The sequence below is a fragment of the Castor canadensis genome, chromosome 15 (genome assembly GCF_047511655.1).
Source record: "Castor canadensis chromosome 15, mCasCan1.hap1v2, whole genome shotgun sequence".
Classification (NCBI taxonomy): Eukaryota; Metazoa; Chordata; class Mammalia; order Rodentia; family Castoridae; genus Castor; species Castor canadensis.
The window spans coordinates 82748839-82769992 of record NC_133400.1 but is presented as its reverse complement, the minus strand read 5'-3'; the positions used below and the strand labels follow the sequence as shown (position 1 = coordinate 82769992).

General features: G+C 39.5%; 1 protein-coding gene across 7 annotated transcripts in view; it reads left to right on the top strand.

The window, feature by feature from the left end:
* Positions 1 to 19841, top strand: part of LOC109679005 (optineurin-like) — a 41050-nt gene extending 21209 nt beyond the window's left edge. For 6 of the 7 annotated variants that reach the window (XM_074056643.1, XM_074056640.1, XM_074056642.1 and 3 more), the window contains 8 exons: positions 4387 to 4489; positions 5302 to 5417; positions 7152 to 7301; positions 7819 to 7912; positions 9923 to 10081; positions 14475 to 14605; positions 15465 to 15547; positions 18929 to 19841. In XM_074056643.1, coding sequence (XP_073912744.1) covers positions 4387 to 4489; positions 5302 to 5417; positions 7152 to 7301; positions 7819 to 7912; positions 9923 to 10081; positions 14475 to 14605; positions 15465 to 15547; positions 18929 to 19056 — 964 coding nt within the window. In that variant the 3' untranslated portion in view covers positions 19057 to 19841. The remainder of the gene's footprint in view (positions 1 to 4386; positions 4490 to 5301; positions 5418 to 7151; positions 7302 to 7818; positions 7913 to 9922; positions 10082 to 14474; positions 14606 to 15464; positions 15548 to 18928) is intronic. The other variant, XM_074056639.1, reaches the window with a different exon arrangement.
* The last annotated feature ends 1313 nt before the right edge of the window (positions 19842 to 21154 follow it).

Below are 21154 nucleotides of genomic sequence, written 5' to 3'. Positions count from 1 at the left end.
AGTTTTATATGTTGATCTTATATCCTGTAAACTTGCTAAAGTGACTTATTGGTGCTAATAATTTTTAGTGGGATCCCTAAGATTTCCTGTGTACAGAGTTAAATTGTATAATCTGCAAATAGAGATAGTTTTGCTTCTTTGCTTTCTAATCTGAATGGTTTTTTTCTTGCTTGATTGCCATGGCTAGAACTTCAATTCATTGTTAAGTGCTAGTGGAGAGGGTAGGCATCCTGTCTTGATCCTAATGTGAGGACAAAGCTTTCAGTCTTTTACCATTAAGTATGAAGTTAACTGTAAGCATGTCATTGATGTCTTTATCAGGTTCAAAAGCTCCCTTTGATGTCTACTTTGTTGTAAATTTTATCATGAGACAGATTTGGAATTTTTAAATGCTTTTTACATGTCTATGGAGATCATCATACAGATTTTAAGGCCTTTATTAAAATTTCATATTTAATTGACTCTCAGATATACAATCAACCTTTCATTCCTGGGATGAATCTCATTTGGTCAAGGTGTATAATCCCTTTTCTATGTTGCCAGGTTCAATTTGTTGTATTTTGTTGGACATTTTTATGTCTTGTTACATAACGGATATTGGTTTGTAGTTTCTTTTCTTGTGATGTCTTTGTCTAGCTTTGGTCTCTAGGTAATACTGACCTCATAGAATGAGTTGAGAAATGGTGCTTTTGTGTACACAAAAGAGGAAGCAAGAAGAATCACTTAGGTTAGCATTCAGGGTAAAGTTTATCTATCTTATGAGTTACTGTAAAGTTCTGATTACGAATGTACTTTTTGAAATGCAAAGTGTTAAGATACCCCAAATCCAACATAAACTATAAGGGAAACTATGTAATATTTTTAGGGTGCTGGTGATTAGAACATTTAATCATAAATACCCTATGGCATAATTAATTGTCTCAAACATTATAAATAGCTAATTAATTGCATTTTAAGGTACAATTTCCAATTGAAGCAGTTTAAATATTTAACTATTAGAAGACCTACTCTTAAAATACTGAGAATAAGTTGTTTTTCAGAATGGAGAAATAACTTAGAAGACAGTCAGCATTTACCTAATGACTTACTTGGTAATCAGCTCTTTTCAAATGTGAAAAGGTGGCAATAGATCCTAGGTTTTTAATCCCATGTCCTACTGCTGTCCTGTAGAACAGTTCACAGGTGACTTCTAGGACACTACCACCTAAGTTCTAATGGTGACATATTCATTCTGCCTTTTTGTTAAATACCAATGCACAGTAATAGTGCACAAATAAATAAATAAAAGTGTTCTTCCCACACTTTGTTATAGCTGAGTTTTAGAGGAGAGTGTCAGGCCTTTCAACAGCCATGTGTAATCCGTGTTTTTATTTTATAGACATGCTTGTGTCTCCCATGTTCTGTGTACCATCCCAGGAAGTGAACTTTAGCCAGTAGTTCTACCTTACTTAAACTAGTGTGATTGGCTGTATTCATAGCGTAAACTTAGGAATTTGCTGCTTATACATCCTGATCTTTTTATATGAAATATATTATTCCTGTTTAAAAAAAAAAGACATAGCTTTCCCCCTCTAGGCTAGAAGGCGTAGCTCTTCAGATTTACCTAATAAGTCAGGCCTGATCTTGGAGAGGGAGGGGGCTTTCAAACCCCACCTTATGCACCCTATATAAGCCTCTTTCTCAATAACATTGAACTTTGACTTTGTGGGCCAGCCTCCTCTCAATATTTAACAACTGACAGATCATTAGTTAGTGGCTGGGACGAATGTTTTTCTCTACATGGGAGGCAGGATGATTTTCTCCCAGATAAGGCAGGATTGAAACCAAACACCACATGAACAGCTTGGCTTGATTTGTACAGATTGTAATTAGATATGCTAAAACACATTGCAAAAGCTGGTGTGGTTACACACACCTGTAATCTCAGCACTCAGGAAGCGGAGGCAAGAGGATCTCAAGTTCAAGGCCAACCCGGGATACATAGTGAGACCCTGCCATAAACAAACAACAGTAACAGAAAAAACTCATTGCAAGATCTAGCATGTCTTTTTCTGAAAGAAAAAAAAATAAGTCAGTCTTCAACCTTTTCCATTAATCACAGAAAATCCAGGTGTAGGTGTTCTAAATTTTATTATTCTGAAAATAATCAGGTGATATATGGGGGCAGGGAACAGTAGATTTATCTTCCTGTCATTGTTTTGTCAGGATTCATATTTCATGTAGTTTGTGTTTTCTAAACATACCCTGACATTGGGAGAAGAGGAAAATTGTATAGGAAATGTAGTCCTGGAGAATCAAGGAGTAGCAAGGGACAGTTTGAGGTGACAGTATGTCCTGGAAAATGAAGAGAACTTGTAATTCAAACAGATGTCCAACCTTGTACCTCCGTAAGCTGTGTTGTAAGACCCACCTTCCTCCCCACTAGCTGCTGCTTAATCCAGTTATTCAGCCTAACTGGAGAGAGTGTGCCTGCACTAATTAGATCTGACAATTTGCAAGTCATTCCAGTGTTTATTTTACTTTTCATCCTCATTAGATTCTTCTTTAAAGATCAGTTTTGCAGGTCTGACGGGGTGGTTCAAAGTGGTAGAGCGCCTGCCTAGCAAGTGTGTAGCCCTGAGTTCAAACCCCAGTCCTGCCCCCTCAAAAAAATCAGTTTTACATTCATAGAAAGAATTGGTCATTCTAGGAACTTCTTATGGAGAAACAGTCTTTCGATCAGCCCCTACCCCATACTTAAGTGTAACCTGCTTCCCAATCACCTTTAACACATTTAGTTGGTTCTTTTGATATTTACCTCCACATATCAGGAGGTAAATATCAAAAATTGTTGCTTTAATTTTTAAAAAGTTTTAAAACATAATCTATTGACCTCTCACTATGAATGATGGAGATTTACTGTCTGACACCATTATCATCAACACAACACACACATGCTTCGGGGCCCTTCTCTTCCTATTCTCTTCTGAAACTGAAATTGATGTAATCAATTGATAGACTACTCGTGTTCGCATTCTTAGGCATCCAGGAATGCACGCACTGCATACACACTCACAGTTCACAGTTGAGTTGTGTACTCTGCTCTGATCGCTCTTCCTGGCTTCATACGGTGCTTTTAACGTTCCTTTCTGGTAGTTGTCTCTAGGGATATTCTATTGAGAGTAGAAAATGTCTTTTATTTTAAGGTTTTCCTTCAAAGTCTGGTAGTCTTGGCTGTTCAGTCGGATTTAAGAAGAGAGAGAGAGGCTACTTGAAGCTTCTATAGGAAGTCAAGCTGGAGACTTCCTGGGGGAGGCCACAGATCTGAGACTGAATCTTCCCTCTTCTGCTAGTCAAGTTCTCTAGAGAAGGCTCTTTGGCCTCCTGCCTGACAGCAATTTTCTGGATGCCAGTGTTCTTGAGAGGAGAGGAAAAGAAGACCGAGGGCCTGAAGTCATCTGATGTGAGGTCCCCTCTCTTATGTAGGGGACCCAGTACCTCAGCTTTGTTTCACGTCTGAGTCCAGAAGCTCGATATGTTGACATCTTCCAGTTGCTTTTATCACCCCCAGTTCCTGAGCCTTTGTGGGTTCTCCGCAGTGGGAATCAGGTTACTTCTTGGTTTTCCCTACTGTTGGCTTTAGGTCCAGCTCCCAGAATGCTCAGCGCCCCCCCCTCCAACCCTTGCTTGCTGTAGTGCCCTCTTTCTTTCTTTTTGTTCCTATAGGCTCAGGGCTGTTTGAAAGTCATTTTCACAGGGCCTGGGGTCAGAGAAGAATTAGGTACACACACCCAACCTCCCATCTTTAACCAGTCTATATTGGCTTCATTTGTTTTGGGATAGCTCTCCCGTGATTTAGATTCTGTGTAAGAACAGTGCTATATGCTTTTGTTCAGGGACTTACAAACTTATGTGGGTCCTCAAAGAGAAAGGCTTTCTGTCTCTGATGAATTCTTATGGGGTTCACACACATCCACATTTGTACATACACAAAAAATTTTAAAAATCCCTGTGGACAGTACAGTCACATGAAAACAGTGTTCACAATGAGTTAGTTCTATCTCTTGTTTTGTTTTTGAGACAGGTTCTCATTATGTAGCCAAGGTTGGCTTGGAACTCATGATCCTTATGCCTCAACCTGCTGAATACTGGGATTACAGGCGGGTAACACTGTGTTCAGTTTATATTCCCACCTTTTACATCTGTGTGTATTCATCTTAAATTGCATCAATTCTAGTCAATCTTAAGATGAAAAGCAAAACCAATAGCAATATAGTGACAAGTAAAAACATTTTGAAGTCCCCTTTACCCAGGTTTTGAATGGTGTTCTTTCAAGTGCTTCTGCAATTGCTATTTTTCTTGAAGCCAAAAAGAAAGTAACTTTTCTACATTTCTGTGATTTTTCAGAATTTCAAAGTTTGAAAAGAAAGCACGTGATCATTCTGAGACTGAGACACAGACAGAGCAGCGCACAGAGAAAGAGGGTGAAGAGGAGAAAGTCACAGAGACTGTGGGTATAAGACTCCAAGATGCCGCCTCACCCTCATAGACACGAGAGGCCATAGCAGCTGGATTGGGGGACTTGAGGTGTATTGTCTGCTGTAGAAATGACAGTCATGTTAATCTGTTCCATTTCTCTCACATATCCTTATCCTGGGTTTGAATTTTACTCCATGTCAGTTATAGTGCAATGCGTTCCCATCTGTATTATATAAAAACCATTCCCGTATCTCTTCATAACTGATTTTGTGTCCTAAGTCCTTAAGTGAACAAGGGTACTAAATGAAAATGGAATAATGAGATGATTTGAGGATATGACTCAGAAACATGCAGAATTGCAAGGTCTTGGTTCTGTCCCCTACTGGTAGGAGTGACACAGTTGGCATGGAAAAGGCTCCTGAATATATATTTGGTGTTGTATTATAAGTTAATTAGGCTCAGGGGAAGTTAATGAAGCCAGCAAGTTATGATAGCCACAGTAGCCTACAAGATGGTGTTTATATAAATGGACATTTTAGCTAATTTATTCAGATATATTCATGCATGATATTTGATCTGTGTGCTCCCTGAACCACGAGTAGGGGTAATTTTAGTAGTGACAAACTCATTGTCACAAGTGTATCCAAGCTGATCTGTTAGTGCTGTATTAGGAAACAGAATTATACCTAAAACATTTCCTTTCATAGAAGGTAGTTGGGGTAGTAATTGTCAAAATGAATTGGTTCCCCATTGGCTACTATTGGTTCAGACCGTCATCTCACAGAGGTTCATGTAGTCTCTGATGATGGTCACAGGTGAATATTTGGCACTTCTGTGTGGCAGGTTGGAAGCGAAGTGGAAGCCTTGAACCTTCAGGTAACCTCCCTGTTTAAGGAACTTCAGGAAGCTCATATGAAACTCAGTGAGGCTGAGCTCATGAAGAAGAGGCTTCAAGAGAAGTAAGAGCAAGATGTTAACTTTATCTACCTTGAAAAATATCCAGTGCTACAAAATTCCATTTTGCTACTATGCTACTGACCAAAAAAAAAAAAAAAGAGACCTAAGTAAAATGTGAATTCAAAAATGCTAATGTGTATACAGATTGATGTAGAGCATAAAGTTCTGGATGTGACACAGGGGCTAGGGACCATGGCGGGGGACTTTGATTCTGCTGAGTCTACCAGCTTATGTGCTACTTGTACAGCGCTGTAAGCCAGATTTCCTGGGACTGACTTCAGCTGCCATTGATGTGTACAAACATAAAAGAAAGCTGGAAAGAGCATAAAGAAGTTGAGTGGGGTTTATTTCAATATAACCCATCTCAATCAATTCCTTTTTTTTAGTACTGGGGTTTGAACTCAGGGCCTCCTGTTTGCTAGGCAGGCACTCTACCACTTGAGCCACTTCACCAGCTCCTTTTTTATGTTGGGTATTTTTGAGATGCAGTCTCTTAAATTGTTTGCTTGGGCTGGACTTGAACCTCGATCCCCCTGATCTCTGCCTCCTGAGTAACTAGGTGTAAGCCACCAGTGCCCAACTCTCAATTCTTTTAATCAGTTGTTAAAGCTGACATATAAATTGAAAATTTTATATTCGCTTGTTTCTCTTGATTTAAGAAGCTACGATTATAAACTGGGATTATAGAGATGGTGGTGCATCTCTATAATCCTAGCACTTGGGAAGCTGAGGCAGGAGGATCACAAGTTTGAGGCCAGCCTGGGCTATATATAGAGACCCTGACTCAAACAAATTTTTTCCCAAAACTTGGCAAAGCTAAGTCATTCTGTTGGATTCACTGGCAAGCAGATTTGTAGCCCCATGTGCAGGTGGATGTTTTCCTGAGTGACACTTACCAATACTCTACAGTGTTATGGTTGTCTGGTCCTGTGTAGCAGCTAATGTGAAGGATGTCGGTCACACAGGCCTAGATGTGAAATGCTCACGTACAGCTTGTCTGCAGTGGCACCTTGTGGGTTGTTTAACCTCTCTGAGTCACAATGCTGTCACAATGTCTATGATATGTGGAGTGTTAAATGAGATACTTAATGAGCGTGACATTAATGCCTGGCACGTAGCTATTGTTTATTTGTTTTGCTGTCATTCTATTAAAATTCTTGTCCTCATCTTTAACAGACCCTTAGAGGACTTCCTTTTCCAGTCAGTGAATCTGCCAGAAGTCCAAGTCTTTGTGACTGCAGAACTTTTTAAAATATAGGTGAAGTGGCTCAAATGGTAAAGCGACTGCCTAGCAAGTGGGAGGCCCTGAGTTCAAACCCCAGTAACGTGAAAATAATGCATTTATCAAGAACTTTTTTAAATATAAAAGGGAATAAATCAATAAAATATAGAACGGGCCCATGGGTGACTATATGAGATTCATCTTTAGCCAATTACTACTTTGGTCTGTGTTTAAATAACAAAAATATAATGCTACGAATACTTAGGACAATTACTCTAAATTATTATTCAAAGAAGACACTACTTCATGTCTTAGATTTGCACTAATTTGTGTTTAGGCATACAAAATCAGAATTAATGGCCATATCTAGTAAAGAAGCAAGGAGAATAAAATGTTTTGTTTTGCCTTCCTAATTCCCAAAATTCTTTGTATTTTTCTTTAGCTTGGGATGTGTGAAAGCCACTGAGAAGGGAAAGAGCATTGTTCATCCTCATGAAATCGTCATCTTTTTTAGGTGTCAGGCGCTCGAAAGGAAAAATTCTGCCACCCCATCAGAGTTGAATGAGAAGCAAGAGCTTGTTTATAATACCAAGAAGCTGGAGCTCCAAGTGGAAAGCATGCATTCAGAAATCAAAATGGAGCAAGCGAAAACAGAAGAGGAAAAGTAAGTGTGCCCTGGTGGAACTGGAGTTTAAACTCAGGGCTTTGCACTTGCAAAGCAGGTGCTGTACCACTTGAGCCACACTTCCAGTCCATTTTGCTCTGGTTATTTTGGAAACGTGGTCTCAAGAACTATTGTTTGGGCTGGCCTTAAACCTTGATCCTCCCAATTTTAGCCTCCCAAGTAGCTAGGACACAAGTGTGAGCCACCAGCACCCATTTTGGTTTTTGTTTTTTTTTTTTTAAATACAGATTGAATTGGGATTTGAAACTAAATTCTGATTTTTTTAATTTGAGAGTCCTAAGAGACTCTTTGAAAGAATAAAATTTAACATTTTACCTTAATAAAATTATGAAAATTATTTACATTCCATCTTTTGGAAAATTTTATTTGAGAATGAGAAAATGCTAGCAGGTGGTGTAATGATAAAGGTAGAAAAGGTTTTGCTACTTGAGTTTCAGATGAGTAGGAGGCAAGATATTTTCCCCAAAATTCTGTTTTCTACTGTCTTTTTCAATAGGTCCAAGTTAGCCATTCTGCAGTCAACACACAACAAGCTTCTGCAAGAATACCATAGCGCACTGAAAATGATTGAGGAAATAAGAAAAATAGAGGTATTTATACAAAAAAAAAGCCTAATGATGAACAGAAACTATTGAACATTTTACAGATTAAAAATTTGAGTGATTACTTAATTAAGTTGGGTTTCAAAAGTTGTTTTGCAACTTTATGGATGTCCCGTGTGAAAACATTTATAACGTCTTATGCTCCACATGTGAATAAGGTGCTTTGTGAACAAGGATGAAGCTGACATCCACAGTCAGTCAGGGAATAGGCCTTCAGGATTTCTCAGGATGGTTTGCAGGGGAGCTAAGAGCACTGGCTTCCCTGTGAACAGGGCACACAGTGAGATAGCTGGCGAGGGCTGGAAGCCCATCTGCTGCATGCACTTGTGCAAGGCCAGCTTCCCTGCTGGCAATGAACTTGGGACCCTGGACTCATCAGAGTGTAATTTAAATTTGAAGAGACACCCAGCATGATGTGATCATTTACAGACCATGCAAGCCTTGAATTAGAAAGGATCTTTGAATTTCCATCTTTATAAGTATAGTGTTTCTTTTTACTTATTTTTTTCTTTTATTCATATGTGCATACAATGTTTGGGTCATTTCTCCCCCCTTCCCCCCGCCTCTTTTTCTTTTTTTAAAAATACAACATTTTTTTTCTCTCTAGGACCTAACTGATTTTAAATTTAAACACGTTTCACAAAGTAAGAATGACATGATAATAACTGTGACACACAACCCCATGGGGTTGGGGTTTATTATTTCCCAATTTCAGTGTTTGGTTTTTTTGTTTTGTTTTTTGAGGCACTGAGTTTTTTTTTTTTTTTTTCATTTTTCTTTTATTATTCATATGTGCATACAAGGCTTGGTTCATTTCTCCCCCCTGCCCCCACCCCCTCCCTTACCGCCCACTCCACCCCCACCCTCTCCCCCCCACCCCCTCAATACCCAGCAGAAACTATTTTGCCCTTATTTCTAATTTTGTTGTAGAGAGAGTATAAGCAATAATAGGAAGGAACAAGGGATTTTGCTGGTTGAGATAAGGATAGCTATACAGGGAGTTGACTCACATTGATTTCCTGTGCGTGTGTGTTACCTTCTAGGTTAATTCTTTGTGATCTAACCTTTTCTCTAGTACCTGTTCCCCTTTTCCTATTGGCCTCAGTTGCTTTAAGGTATCTGCTTTAGTTTCTCTGCATTAAGGGCAACAAATGCTAGCTAGTTTTTTAGGTGTCTTACCTATCCTCACCCCTTCCTTGTGTGCTCTCGCTTTTATCATGTGCTCAAAGTCCAATCCCCTTTTTGTATTTGCCCTTGATCTAATGTCCACATATGAGGGGGAACATACGATTTTTGGTCTTTTGGGCCAGGCTAACCTCACTCAGAATGAGTTATTCTCCAATTCCATCCATTTACCAGCGAATGATAACATTTCGTTCTTCTTCATGGCTGCATAGAATTCCATTGTGTATAGATACCACATTTTCTTAATCCATTCGTCAGTAGTGGGGCATCTTGGCTGTTTCCATAACTTGGATATTGTGAACAGGAGGCACTGAGTTTTGAATTCAGGGTTCCTCTATTGCTAGGCAGGTGCTCTACCACTTGAGCCATGCCTCCAGCCCCAATTTCAGTGTTATCTTTTAGAAAACTTATTGTTGTGAATTAGGAAATTATTATTTGCAAGTCATAAAGTGCAACTTTCTGAGTAAGTTATCTCTGCTAATTAAACAGACTAGTTCATATCTAATAATTTAGAAAAGTAAACCTGTAACATTTTACTAAAACAGGCTGCATTATTTCAAGACCATTTCTGGAATAATGGTGTGTGTGGTGAGGGTTGTTTCTGTGTTCTTTGTGGTACTGGGAATTGAACTCAGGACCTCCTGCCCATGAGCCACACCCCCAGTCCTTTTGTTGTATTTTATTATTGTGATAGGTTCTCACTAACTTAGCTCAGGTTGGCCTGGAAGCTAAGATCCTCCTGCCTCCACCTCCCAAGCAGCTGGGATAACAGGCATGTGTCACCATTGTTGGACTCAATATTGTCTTTTTCAGTCAGAAAAAGTGGACAAGGTGGTGCTACAGGAACTAAATGAGAAACTGGAGCTGGCTGAGAGAGCACTGGCTTCCAAGCAACTTCAGATGGATGAGATGAAGCAACTCATAGCAAAGCAGGAGGAGGACCTGGAAACCATGGCTGTCCTGAGGGCTCAGGTAAGAGCTGTTCTAGAACCTGAGCTGAGTGAGGTCAGCCTTGCTTCAATTCCCAATGGCAAAAGGGTTTAAATGAAAATGGTGTTTAATATATGTATTGTTTATTGTATAATCTTCCTACCAGTGAGTTTTTTTCAATTTTAAATTGAAAACGTGTGCAAAATGCACCAAATTTTTAAGCACACAACTCAGTGAACTTTATCTTATCGACAGTTAATAGGCAGGTGAGTCATTTCTGGTTTGTGGCGTTATGAGTAGTGTTGCTGTTACATGCCCACACATGTCTCTTTGTTCATGAGTTCTCAGTTCTTTCGGTACAGACCTGGGAGTGGAGTCCCTGGTTGGAGGCTGTGCACACTACACCGGCTAGTAGGTAAATAGGCTTCCCAGAGGTTTACCAAGTTCACTTCCGCCAGCAGAGTTGCCATTGCTGTGAGTACTGTCAACACTTGTATGGTCGGTCTTTCGCTCTGAACCCTTCTGGGGGACATAAGGTGATGACATCTCATTTAGTTTGCAGTTCATTGATGACTGATGAGGTTGAGGACTTCTAGGTTTCCTCTCTTGTGACTTGCCAAGTCAAGGCTTTGTCTGTTTCTCTTTAGGTCTGCATGGCTTTTTCTTGATTTTATGAGTTCTGTATCTACTCCAGATAGAAGTCTTTGTCAGAGTTTTTGCCTTTTCAGTCTTAGAGTGTTTTTCTTTTTTTAGCAGATGCTCCTTAGGTAGCCCAAACTGAGATCCTCCTGCCTCAGCCTCCTAAGTAGATGGGATTACAGGCCTGCACCACCACACCTGACAACTACATGTTTTAATTTGTTAATATGGTAAATTAAATTGATTTTTAAATATTGAGCAAAACTCGTATCTCTCAAATTATCCTCTGTGTCCAGTTGACCCTTGCTGTCCTCAGGCTCACCACTGAGGAAAACCTGTGCATGTTCAGGAGACACAGAGGTCAGTGCTATACTGCAGATGCTTGATTCGTTTCTCCCACAATGCTGCTCAACTCCCTCTACAGGCGTGGTGCCTTTCAACAGATCTCAGATTTTCATATAGCACATCCACTTGCACCTTGGTTTTGAGATACCATTTGCTTCTGGAAAATAGATTTTCACCAAATGAAAGGCAGGGAAACCCTCAGAAAGCAGATCACGTAACAATTTAAACACAAGTATAATAATGCAGGACTGATTGAGAGCTTCTCCCATCAACTGGGCTGCATAATATGTGCAGAAATTTTAAAATTTATGTTTTGGAAATTTATTTTGATTTTTTTATTTATTATTTTCTGACCATGCTTGGTCAAAACTTCATGTAATAATTCCGTGTATAAGGTGGACTTACTGTAAATTGTAGGATTTTGTTTGCTCATATTTTGCTTATAATTTTGGGTCTATATCCTTAAGATTAGCCTAGGATTTTCCTTTGACTAGCTTCTTTGTCAGATTTTAATATTGGAATTACACTTGCTTCATAAAAACAACTTTAAGCGTATTTCTTGCTTTATGTTCTCTGGAAGAGACTGACTAGTGACTACTTTGACAAACTTCGGATATTGTTGAGTGGAGTATTTGGAAGAGAATTTATGAGTGGTAATACATCCTTCCTGAGATGTAAAACCACAAAAAAATTAATGGGAAGAAAGAGGGTTCATTTAAGTAACTAGAAATCAGAGAGGAATTTTTAAGATAATTAGGTGCTAATATGTTTTAAATTTATTTGAAATAATATAAACAAAGCCATTCATTAAAAAACAAAAATTTTAGATAATACAAATACAATACAAGAATATATAAGGTACAAAGTAAAGCCCTAACTCCCCCAAATGCCTCTTCTTTTTTTTTTTTTTTTTTTGGTGGGACTGGGGTTTGAACCCTGGCTCTGCACTTGTAAAGCAGGCACTGTACCACTTGAGCCTCACATCCAGCCTGCCACAAATTCCATTTTGCTTGCTTCATTAGGAATGGGATCATGCCAGGTACTGGTGGCTCATGCCTGTAATCCTGCCCACTCAGGAGCATCATGGTTCAAAGCCAGACTGAGCAAATAGTTTGTGAGACCCTTGACAAAACCCATCACAAAAAAGGGCTGATGGAGTAACGGTAGAGTGACTCAAGTGGCAGAGCACCTGCCTAGCAAGGGTAAGGCACTAAGTTCAAACCCCAGTGCTGCCAAAAAAAGGGGCGGGGGTGATATTAGGCTGGGACTGTAGCTCAGTGGTAGAGTTGACTAGTATGTGTAAGGCCCTGGCTTCCATCCCCAGCACCACACACTGAAACAGATCATGCTACGCCTTTTGTACTACAACTTTTTCACTCCTGAGATATATTGAATACCTCTCTGTGTTATTACTTGGCCACATGTTATTTTTATTGGTGTTTTTGTTAATTTTTAAATGTTGGATAGTATTCTCCCAAACTCTTGCCCCAACTGGCCTCCAACTACCATCTTCTGATCTCTGCCTCCCAGGTAGCTAAGATTAAAGGCATACACCATCATGCCTGGCTCTAGCAACCTTTTTTTGAGCACCTATCATATGTGAGATAATGTTTTCACTGCTAGGGAGGTGGTATGGACAAAACAAAGACCTATATTTACTGGCTCAAAACTAAGAAGGGATACAAGTGAGTCTCCAACTAAAGTTTAGACCTTTCTAAAAAAGACATGGTCTACTAATGATTATCATGCTGGATCACTCAGAAGTGATAAGAAGTCCCTTAAAATGGTCTCTTTATTACATACTTTTTATAATTATAGTTGTAACAGAATATTTAGATTAATTTTACTTTTTAAAGTAATAGGTAATAATCCATATCATAGAACCATTAAATTTCAAAAGGAAAAAGTGATTTTATTTCTTATTTATTTTTTGCAGTACTGGGGTTTGAACTCAGGGCCTACACCTTGAGCCATTCCACCAACCCTTTTTTGTTATGGGTTTTCTTTTTTTGAGATAAGATCTTACAAACTATTTGCCTGGGCTGGCTTTGAACCACAGTCCTCCTGATCTCTGCCTCCTGAGTAGCTAGGATTACAGGCGTGAGCCACCAGCGCTGTGCAGAAAAAGTGATTTTTAACATAGAAAGTTAAAACCTGGTATTTAGAACAATGCTTAATTCACTACATTCACTATTAAATGGTTCAGTTTTACAATTTGATAACAATAGAGAAATTGCTGTCATGATGTATTAGTTATCTCTGCATAACAAATTACTCCCCAAACTCAGCAGCTTAAAACAAACAAAAATAAGCATATGTTGTCTCACATAGTTTCTGTGGGTCGGGAATCAGGAGAAGCTTAGCAGGACATCCTGAGTCAGGATCTCTCATGAGCTATGTTGGTCCCTTTCCGAGATGTCTCACTCGCACGGCTGTTGGCCGGAGGCCTCTTTTCCTCACTGAGCAGGCCTCACCCGTGGGCTGCTTGTATGACTTCATGACATGGCAGCTGGCCTCCTCCAGGGGAAGGGATCCTGAAGAAAGCCAGGAAGGAGCCACAGTGTCTTTTATGACCCAGTCTCCGAAGCCACATTCCCACTTCTGCGCTGCCTAGTAGTTACTCGGGTCAGCCCCATTCACTGTGGGAAGGAATCACAGAGGGGATGAAAGCCAAGGGGCAAAGAGCACTGCAGCCAGCTGCAAGGCTGGTGGCCGCCACACATGTCAAGTGTCTTGGTATATCACAGAGTCCATGGTAAATGGGTTCAAGTGCTGATTTGCCTACTCCATAAGTTTTCCCAGGATTAAGAACTATTAAGCTTATTTTTTTAAATGGTGATAGTAGTTTGGAGCATGACTCAAGTGGTAGAGCACCTGCCTAGTAAGCACAAGGCCCTGAGTGCAAACCCCAGTATCACCAGAAAAAAGAACTAAATAAAATAAAATAGTGATAGCAATTTTACACATTCCCAGGAATTCTGATAAGGTGAAATAAGCACCCAACACAGGACCTCACACATATTTAGAATTCAATAAATAGCATCTGATAATTATTATTGTAAGTTTTGCTTGTGACCAGCATTCTAATTTTACCTGGCAAAGTGAATAAACCATTTACTATAAGCCAACACTGATGATTTTGTTTTTAAAAAGAGGCCACAGTACTTTACCGAGTTAGCGGTACATACATTGCTTAACCCACCTGTATCAGTGCAGTTGTGGGGTTGTAACTGCTTCAAGCACCTATGCACATGCCTTGTACCTACGATCAGAATGGAGTTGGAAGGCCTTGGTGGTTGTACTGGTTCCTGGCAGGAGTCAGTAGCTGTCATTCACAAGGTCCCTCTTAGGACATGGCACTCCATGTTATCTCCTGACGTCATGAACAGGTGAGCTGCAGAGGGTCTGTATTCTAACTCATGGCAACTTCTGTGCCTTTCTCCTCTCACAGATGGAAGTTTACTGTTCAGACTTTCATGCTGAAAGAGAAGCAAGAGAGAAGATCCATGAAGAAAAGGAACAACTGGCATTGCAGCTGGCAATCTTGCTGAAGGAGAATAATGCTTTTGAAGATGGAGACAGGTAAGGAAACATGACAGGACTTGGAGCCTAGGACCAGGAGGCTGTGGAAGAGGTGACCTGTCCAAGCTATTTCCTAATTTGAGCTGTGAGGGTTGCTGTACCTCCACTTCACTTGGTCTTATTCCTGTACCTAGTTTGGCTTATAATAAAGCTTGACAGAAACTTGTGAGAAACAAGCTTTTATTTATTTATTTGGTGGCAATGGGGTTTGAACTCAGGGCCTCATGTTTGCTAGGCAGGCACTCTACCAGTTAAGCCATGTCCCCAACCCAGTATTTTTTTTTATTAAAATAAAAAAGGTGTTGTAGATAAAGTTAATGTCTCCTTTGTTCCCCATCCTTTATCATAGTCCCCTCTTCCTTTACCTTGTACAACCAGGAATTTGATAGGCGTCTCCCCATCTATTTTATACATATATACATGTAGATATGCACACCCCTATAAATAAGGTAATACTGATTTCTCTGTGTCTTCAGTTACAAAATGATCACTGTAAATACTGTTCTGAAACTTGGTTTAGATAGTATTGTGATTTTGAACTCTGTTGATACATACAGATTTAAATCATTATATTTAATTGCTGTGTAGTCTTTTGATAAAGAAATAGCTACTTTTTTCTAGTCCATTCTCCTATCAATTAACAGTTTGATTGTTTCCTAACTGATTTTGAAAATCTTAGTTTCCCCACATAGTATCCTCATGCCAATAGTATTTAAAAACCAAATTAGTCTCAAGTTCTGGAGCTTATGAACCTTGGCCTTGTAGTTGGACTCTTTTTCTTCCTACTGTGGTTGACTACTCACCAGCATCATGTTTCAGTCTTGTAGAACATCACACGTAGCGTTGCTTTTAATCCCAGCAGGCAGTCCTTGATGGAAATGCAAAGCCGGCACGGAGCGAGAACAGTTGACCCGGAACAGCAGGCTTACCTCGTTCAAAGAGGTGAGTCACATGCGAGCTGGTATTCAGGGAATAACGGACGCAGAAGATGCTTTAAAAAAGGTTCCTTTCCATTCTATAGAATGGATTCCAAATCATACTACCAAAACTATAGCACCCCTTATTCCCCTAGTACACTAACCTCCATCCATTTCTCACTAGTCCAGTCTGGAGCCTTCACCTTTGGGACAGGCTATAGACATTAGTGGATCTGAATCAGTCCCTTCCATTCATCCTGAGCCTCTCTGTGCATATATTTGCACTGTGTCCCTCCCTCATGCATATTCCTGTCTTATAATTGCTTCCCAGTGAACTCCTACCCATCCGTAGAACCCATTTCAAATCCCATCTGTATGAGTTGTTTCCTTCCCGAACTGAAGTACTTTATTACTCTGCTATTCAACAGTTTATGTTTAAGTGCATATTTAAGTACTCTGTTGAGTGATAACCTTCCTTGGAGCACGTGTGAACACTGCTACCTAGTAGTCACACACAGTCGTGTTCACATTCATTGAGAATGTGTGTGCAAGCACTGTGCTGGTGTCACTGTATCAGTATTACTTCATTGGATTCTCAAAAAAATCCATGAGGTCTATTTCTTACAGAAAACAAAGCTAGAACTCAACAAGGTTAAATAACTCAGGATCGCAAGGCTAGTGAGGGCAAAATTGAAAGGTTATCTGAGTGTGACTACTGTGATAAATTGATTGTCATTTAATTCTGTAACGTATCCAGATTTTAATTTCCTAAGTGAAAATGATTATGATACTTCTTAAACATGTGGTGCTGTATTTACGTCATGGTTTTAATGGACAGGTAATAATATGTCATTTATAATAAATCACTAAAAGGGGAAATATCCTTGAGTCTAGATATGAAAAACATAATTCAAAGATCAATGATTAACATACTTAGAAAAAAAGTTAGTAATGCCTAAGAAGAATCTGGATGCCGTGTTAAATTTCATTCAAAAATAAAACTGGTTCTAGTTGGGCATGGGTGGCTCACACCTGTAATCCTAGCTATTCAGGAGGCAAAGTTTAGGAGGATTGAGGTTTGAAGCCAGCCCAGGCAAATAGTTTTCAGGACCGTATCTGGAAAAAAACTCATCATAAAAAAGGGCTGGAGGAGTGGCTCAAGCAGTAAGAGTTCCTGCTTAGCAAGCTCAAGGGCCTGAGTTCAAACCCCAGTGCTACCAAAAATACAAAACAAAACAAAAAAACTAAACCTTTTTCTTAGATGCTGGAATAGCCTAAGTCCCTTTCACATATCAACCGATTGTCAGAATGGAAAAGCAGTTTTATCATGGGCTTGGAAATAATATTATTATATGGAATGAACTGTTAAGTCTTGGGGAAATTTCTCTGAGTATCTTTTTTATCTTCCATCTCTCCCCTTGTCCCCACCCAAAGGTTTCTCTTTAAAAAAACAAAAGGTTAAAGTATTAGAGGTAGTAATTTAGATTTAAAAAGTAAGGATAGTGTTATTCACAGGGCATATGCAAAACTGCTTTAAACAACAGTCTCTCCCCATTACATCTTATTGTTGTCACCAGCAGCCACTTAAGTGTCTGCTCTGTTCTGGGGTACTTGGCTAAGTGACAGGTACCAGAAAGACATAGGCATACTCAACTCCTTAAGGGCTGTGCTACAGTTGGAGACAGGGTATCTCCACGTCAGCATCACATCGCATGTAAGTAACAAAACAATAGTGTTGAAGAGGAAAGGTTGATCACTAAGGCAGGACATACTCTAAGTTTGACCTTGGATTTATTTGGATAAAGATAATGGACGAGTAAAAGGACAAAGGCAGAAATGAGTATGCTGGGATAATAATAAAAACTGACTAAGCATAAAACAAAAGAACAAACAAAAAAGCTGACTAAGCTATTATAAGAGGCAGGAGGCAGAGGGAGCCATAGACAGACTGGTAATCCAGCCCAGGATGGTTTTGATGTTTGAAGTTTCGTTTTGCTTTGTTTGAATGTAGGGCCTCCATCTTGATAGGCAAGTGGTTTATCATTTGAATCGTGCTCCAGTTATTTTACTTGGAAGGCAGAGGCAAGAGAATCTTGAGTTCTAGGCCAAGCAGGGCAAATGGAAGAGCCAGGGGCATAGTTCAAGTGGTAGAGTGCTTGCCTAGCGTGCTTGAAGTCCTGCATTCAGTCAGCAATATTGGAGACAGAGAGAGACAGAGAAGGAGGGAAGAAAAATAAAAGCTTCTTCCATTTAGTGATATACCTCAGTGGAAGAGCACTTGCCTAGCATGTATGAGGCTTGATTCCCAGCACTGGAAGGAAAAACAAAAAGCGTCTTAGGTTGCTGAATACAAACTGTTTCTAGTCTTGTATATTATTAAATTCAAATAATGTACTATGAAGCAAAGAATCATGTAAAGGTTATCTTCATTGTCATCCTCCAAAAACAAAGTTTTGGGGGCCGAACCAAAGTCTAGGTTGAGACCCTAAAAAACCAAAATGGTTGCATTGGTCCAGAAAGGGCTGGTGGGCAGTGCCCAGGAGGCAGAAGTACTTTTCTACAGTGATGGCAGTTTGTATTGATCCATGTCCTACCTACAGTCAGGGCTGATTTCAAATGTTCTCTGATTTAGCATTGACACCAGCCTAGCCCCAAAATTGGAAGAAATGGCAGGATTCATTGTTCACTTGTTTCTCCTCACTGACTTTTGCAGGACTGAGGGTTGAACTCAGGGCTTCAAGCTTGCTAGGCAAGTGCTCTACCACTTGAGCCACATCCCCAGTCCTGCTCACTGACTTTTCTTGGATGACTTCTGCTGCTCCTTGTGGCATGGCCTCATCCTGGAGGCCTTTCTGAGTAAGGGTCCTTCACCTCCTCCTGCCTGATCCCTAGTGCCTAACACTGCCCTGCTGCATCTCTCCCCTGGCTTCCTCGCCTCATCCATATGGGGCACACAGCACTCTCCTACACATCGTGGAGGTTCAACAAGAATCTGAAAAAATGAGATGCTTGTCTGCTTCTGGGAAAACGCATGCCATTCCAGGAGCCCTCTCCCATGCAAACTTGACTTCTCCCTCCACATTCTCCCCTTCTGCTTACATTCATCTCTTTTATTCTCTCACATACTGTAGTTTTTAGCGGATCATGTATTATTCTGTACCTAGAACTAAAATGATATATGTATTCTCACATACGTTGAACTTAGAATATGGTTTAAATCCTGAAATAATATGCAAGCAGATTATTGTGTGCACAGTAATAACTTCCCTTAAAAACCAAAAGCCTGTGTTCCTATCCCATTAAGTATTGATTACAAGGATTAATGGATGTTGAAATTAGCCATTTGTTACTAAGATCGCAGAAATGCTGTGGAGATGGAACTAATGCCTTTCCTGCTCATTCCCAGGGGGTGAGGACAGGAACTGGCAGCAACAGCAGGAAGAGAGTATTCCGCTCCATTCTTGCCCCAAGTGTGGAGAAGTTCTGCCGGACATAGATACGCTACAGATTCATGTCATGGACTGCATCATTTAACTCCTGATGTCACCTGTCCAAACTGTTGGTAAATGTCGGATTTTCTCCTCCAAGACTTGTACTTTCGTCTCATTTGTTTGCCCCCAAATATTTGGCCTCATTATGCTTACTTTAGGGAAAAGAATATGTATCTAAGTACAACATCGTGGATTTCCATGAACTCACAAAAAGAATCTTTAATTACCACTCTTCTGATGAAAATCCGATGTTTTTATGTTATGTTTGTACAAGCAACTGCACTGCTTGTGTGGTTAGGTGTCATGAGATGTCTTGTGAAAGCCCGTGGAAGACTATGGAAGAAATGTCACTGATAAATTTTAACCTTTTAAGAAGGCAGGAAAAATGAAGTGGTCACAGATTTGATCAGGAAAAAAAATGTCCAAAGTATTTTTAAGTAAATTATGTTCTTTTTCTTCATCTAGTTAAAATGGATCTTTGGGGGTTATGTGTTTGTGTGTATGTTGCTTTTTTATTGCAGTAGTAGTAACTGTACTAAAGTTTTGATATGGCCCTCTTTGTCTGAGCACCGTGAGCTTTTGGCTGCCATCAGGACAAGTGAACAGTTTTGGCACACATAACATTAAGTTCACTGGATTTCTTATAACCATTCAGAGTATTAAGAAGTTAGCTTTGTTCTTTCATTGTACTGAAGTTATGTGGGCTGGTACGGTACATAGTTTATTAATTTCTAAAAAGAGCAGGTATTTTCTTCCTAGATCAAGTTATTTCTTCATAATCACAAAAAGTGATTCTTGCAAAATAAAATTTTGCTTATGAGTTCTTTACATCGTTCATACATGATTGACTAATTTCTTAGTATGCATTTTCTGTATTAAGCTTATTTTCCTTAATATAAGCTTAATGCTTACTAAGGTATGTTATATTATAAATGAACAAATCCCTTTAGTAGAGGCCTATACATGTTTGAATTAGAAGGTGCTAGTTAAGAAGATGAATAGAGCCAGGGATGGTGGGTACATGCCTTTAATCCAAGCACTCTGGAGGCTGACGAAGGAGGATGGAAAGTTTGAGGCCAACCTGGACTATAGAGCAAGACTCTATCTTAAAGAAAGAAAATGGTGAATAGATTGGGTTTTGCCATATTTTGTAAACCTACACCTGGTAAGATTAGCTAGTACTAGACAAGCTGTAAAAGTAAACAGTCTTTGTACATCCAGGTCCTAAAACATGTAAGAGAAAATTAACAGATCTCTTTTGTTTGTATTTACCAAAAGATCTCTCCTAGACAAACTGGATTACATATACACACATGTGTATGTGTGTGTTTAGGAATCAAAACAGTTCATGCCATAAGAACATACTGTACAAATTGCAGTTTTCTTCATGATAAGGAAACACATTGCACAAATTGAACAGTAATTTAGATTAAAAGATTCCCCCACACCCAAGGGAGAATGTTCATTAAAGAGATTTCTAAAATCATGAAAAATTTCTTTCAATTTCTTGTTTATAGTTTCTAGTATAAATTTCCTTACCATTTTATACTGGAGAAAATAGACTTTTATAGTATCCTAGATAGAGAAACATACAAAATGGTTTCACATTTAAGTTGTTGGGGAAATCCTTTCTACTTTGTTCAAGCAAAAATATCCTGCAGACCCAAATTCTGAAATAATAACTTGGATAAACCCATGTCCAAATAATTTGCTTGGATTACAAATAAAAGCAGGTTCACATGATTGGCTTAAATTAAGGATGTTGAAGAGATGTCTATATCCCATGTTCATTGCAGCATTATTCACAGTAGCTAACATGGAAGCTATCTAGGTGTCCATCAGTAGATGAATAGATAAAGAAAATGTGGTGTACATACAAAATGAAATACTATTCAGCTGTAGGGGGAAAAAAAAGAGGGAAATGCTGTCATTTGCAACAACATGGATGAACTGGGACATTGTGTTAAATGAAGTAAACCAGACAGAAGGAAAATGATCCCACTTACCTGTGAATCTAAGAAGGTGAACTCACAGGAGCTGAGAGGAGAATGGTGGGTGCATGGGGGAAGGCAGGTGGGTAGAGAAAGGGGAGATGGTGGCCAAAGGGTACAGAGCTCAGGAGGAATAAGCTTCACTGATTT